Consider the following 2,553-nt stretch of genomic DNA (forward strand, 5'->3'; position numbering starts at 1 on the left):
TGATGAAGAAAATGTCACTGTAAATATACCATGCAACTGACATTTTGTCTCTATGATGGCTATTTATGATTTTCAACTTGATTGGATTACAAAATGTTTGAGAACTGGGAGCTGATGGCACCTGTTAATCCCAGCTACTCAGGAGGCTGAAATGTGAGGATCAAGGTTCTTAGCTGGCCCAGACGGAAAATTCCACAAAAGCCAGAATAAGATCAAAGTTGGAAGATGAAAAATAGAGATGGCCTGAGATGGGAAAGCCTGAGTGGAAGGTGAAGGGTCCATGATGGGCAACCTGGTCATCAGCCCAGTGTGGCAGCTCTTACCTGAAGCTGATAAGCCAGGTCAGCCTGTGCTCGGCGGGTGTTGACTTCGATGTCATATGCTGCCTTCTTCAGCTCATAGTCTCTCTGTGCCTTGGCCATCTCAATTTCACTCAGGTACTGAGCAGACACCTTTTCCTGTTTGGCCTTAGCCTCCTGTCCAGTCAGAAATCAGGTAGGAAAAGGCAGGTAGAAAGGAAAACATGGGGTAAGAGCTTGCTCCTCACCAGGCTTTTCAGTCTTTACCCAAGCTCCCTCTATCTCCCCTGCCAACCCAGTTCAACCAACCCCATTTAGCTGTGTTGCTTCTGTCACCCACAAAATCCTCTCTGCCACTGGGCAACAAGACCATCATCTCTCACCCGAATCCCAGCATCTCTCTTGGCCTCTGCTTCCCCAATTCGAGCGTCTTTTTGGACTTGTGCTGTGCGAGCCTTCCCCAAAGAATGCAAATAGTCCTGTGGGGAGAGGTATAGAAACGGGAGTCCTCAGGAGGGCTTGAGAGATGGGAGCGAGGAAGTACAGAAGGACTGACTGTGTAGTTTTACCTGGTCATCATGAATGTCCTTCAGGGTATAGCTAACCACACTGATGCCCATGTTGACCAGGTCTGAGGAGGCCACCTTGAAAACCTGCTCTGAGAATTTCTGCCTGTCCTTATAGATCTCCTAGAACAACAGAATGGTGGGAAGAAAGTATTTAAGCTCTCTGAGTTTCACCATCACACACAGACTAGCTGAATCCTTTGGCTCTACTTATTCTGCATCCCTACCAGATCCTTTTTGCCCACAAACCCACCTCCACAGTCATGTGGGCCATGATAGCCCTCTGGTGGCCCTCCAATGTCTCCAGTGCAATGTGGGCAATCTCAGCCTCTGTCTTCCCCAGGAACATCTGGCAGGCAGCTGCCAACATTTCCTTGTTCTGTCCCTGGATTTTCACCTGCAGCCAGAGAAGGGATAGAAAGGGTGTGATGGAAGTCTCAGGAAGCCAAGGAGAAAGCAGGGAGAGAAGGAAGAGCCCTTAGCATCTTTTTCCTTCTCAGGGACAGAAATGCCCTGCTGGAGAATGCAGAACATGTTTCTTTGCAGGCAGAGGCGCATAAGGCCATGGTCAGAAGCTTCTTAATGTCTGGGAGAAAAAATGATGGGGTGGAAAACTTTGTTGGGTGGGGGGGAAGGCTCTGAAAGCCTCACCTGGGCAATGCCTGTGACTGAGATGGGGACCCCATGGCGAGTGTAAACCTTTTCACTCTTGACATTGAGGGTCAGTGTGTTAAGAGAGATCCTAGGGGAAAAAGAAGGGGCCGACAGTGAGAAAAAGAGCAGAGAGAGAACTGGGTGCACCACCCCTTGGTTCTCTTCCTACTTACCTCTGGATTTGTTGGATGCAGGGCAGGACAAACACACGTCCTCCAGCCACCATGACTGGGGGGCTTCGGCAGAAACCTGCAAGGTGAAGGCATTGTGCAGCCATGGAATGAACTGGAAGCCAGGGGTGGCGGTAGCATGCACAGGACATAATCTTTAGCTGGAAAGGGAGCAGTCTGGGGGGGCTTTGAGGGTAGTGTCTAGGAATCACAACTAAGTAGCTTGCAGGAAGTAGCTGAGGGAAAGAGGAAAGGGCAAAAGCCAAACCTGCATGGGTTTGATTGGGGGTGGTGGTGGTGTCACTGCTGGGAAGAGAATACTTACCCGAGACAACCATGGCCTCATTGGGGCCACAAGTAAAAAACATGGCTCAAGCCTGGAAGAGAGGCAGAAAGAAGCCTTTGCAGAAACAGAAGAGTCCCATCCCTTATCCTTCGGGCTCGCCCGTTTTACATCTGCCACCGCCCAGTCCCTTCCACGCCCAGAGGTCCGTTATGGCTTTTCCCAGTAAAAACCCAGATCCCCAGGGATCCCTCTCCCGTCGGCTGACGGTCGCCTCCCTCCTCTCACTGAGCCCCCTCCCCACTCTATCTAACAAAGCTCTGCCCCCCCCCCGAGGCCCTCTGAGACCTTTCTGCAGGGCCAAGCTCCGCCTCCCCTCCCCCACTCACCTACCCACCCGCACGGCGGCCCGGCCTCGATTGTCCTTCCGAAGCGCGGGGCCGCGTAGGACCCGGGGGCCGAGCAGGGGCTGCCCGCGAACCCGCCTTCCAGGAAGCTGGGGCCCGCGCCCCCGCGCCTGCGTGACCCACCTGGCCGCACCCTGTTGCTGCGGCAGACGCGACCCCGCCCCCGAGCGCTCG

General features: G+C 53.3%; 1 protein-coding gene across 1 annotated transcript; it reads right to left on the reverse strand.

Moving 5' to 3' along the window:
• Positions 1-284: 284 nt before the first annotated feature.
• LOC106002609 (flotillin-1) lies at positions 285-2,538 on the reverse strand. Its single transcript, XM_013037461.1, has 8 exons — positions 2,362-2,538; positions 2,015-2,066; positions 1,693-1,768; positions 1,517-1,607; positions 1,119-1,262; positions 869-988; positions 683-778; positions 285-476 (listed from the first exon to the last, which is right to left on the reverse strand). The coding sequence occupies exons 2-8, from the start codon at positions 2,055-2,057 to the stop codon at positions 300-302; spliced, it is 747 nt and encodes a 248-aa protein (XP_012892915.1). The 5' UTR covers positions 2,058-2,066; positions 2,362-2,538; the 3' UTR covers positions 285-299.
• Positions 2,539-2,553: the final 15 nt, after the last annotated feature.

This window comes from Dipodomys ordii, unplaced genomic scaffold, assembly GCF_000151885.1.
Source record: "Dipodomys ordii isolate 6190 unplaced genomic scaffold, Dord_2.0 Scaffold14869, whole genome shotgun sequence".
NCBI classification, from domain to species: Eukaryota; Metazoa; Chordata; class Mammalia; order Rodentia; family Heteromyidae; genus Dipodomys; species Dipodomys ordii.

Coding starts and splice junctions, on each gene's coding strand:
- LOC106002609 (XM_013037461.1), bottom strand. CDS start 2,057: ATGTTTTTTACTTGTGGCCCCAATGAGGCCATGGTTGTCTCGG. Junction 1,769..2,014: donor TGAGGCCATGGTTGTCTCGG/GTAAGTATTCTC, acceptor TTCACCTTGCAG/GTTTCTGCCGAAGCCCCCCA. Junction 1,608..1,692: donor TGCATCCAACAAATCCAGAG/GTAAGTAGGAAG, acceptor TTTTTCCCCTAG/GATCTCTCTTAACACACTGA.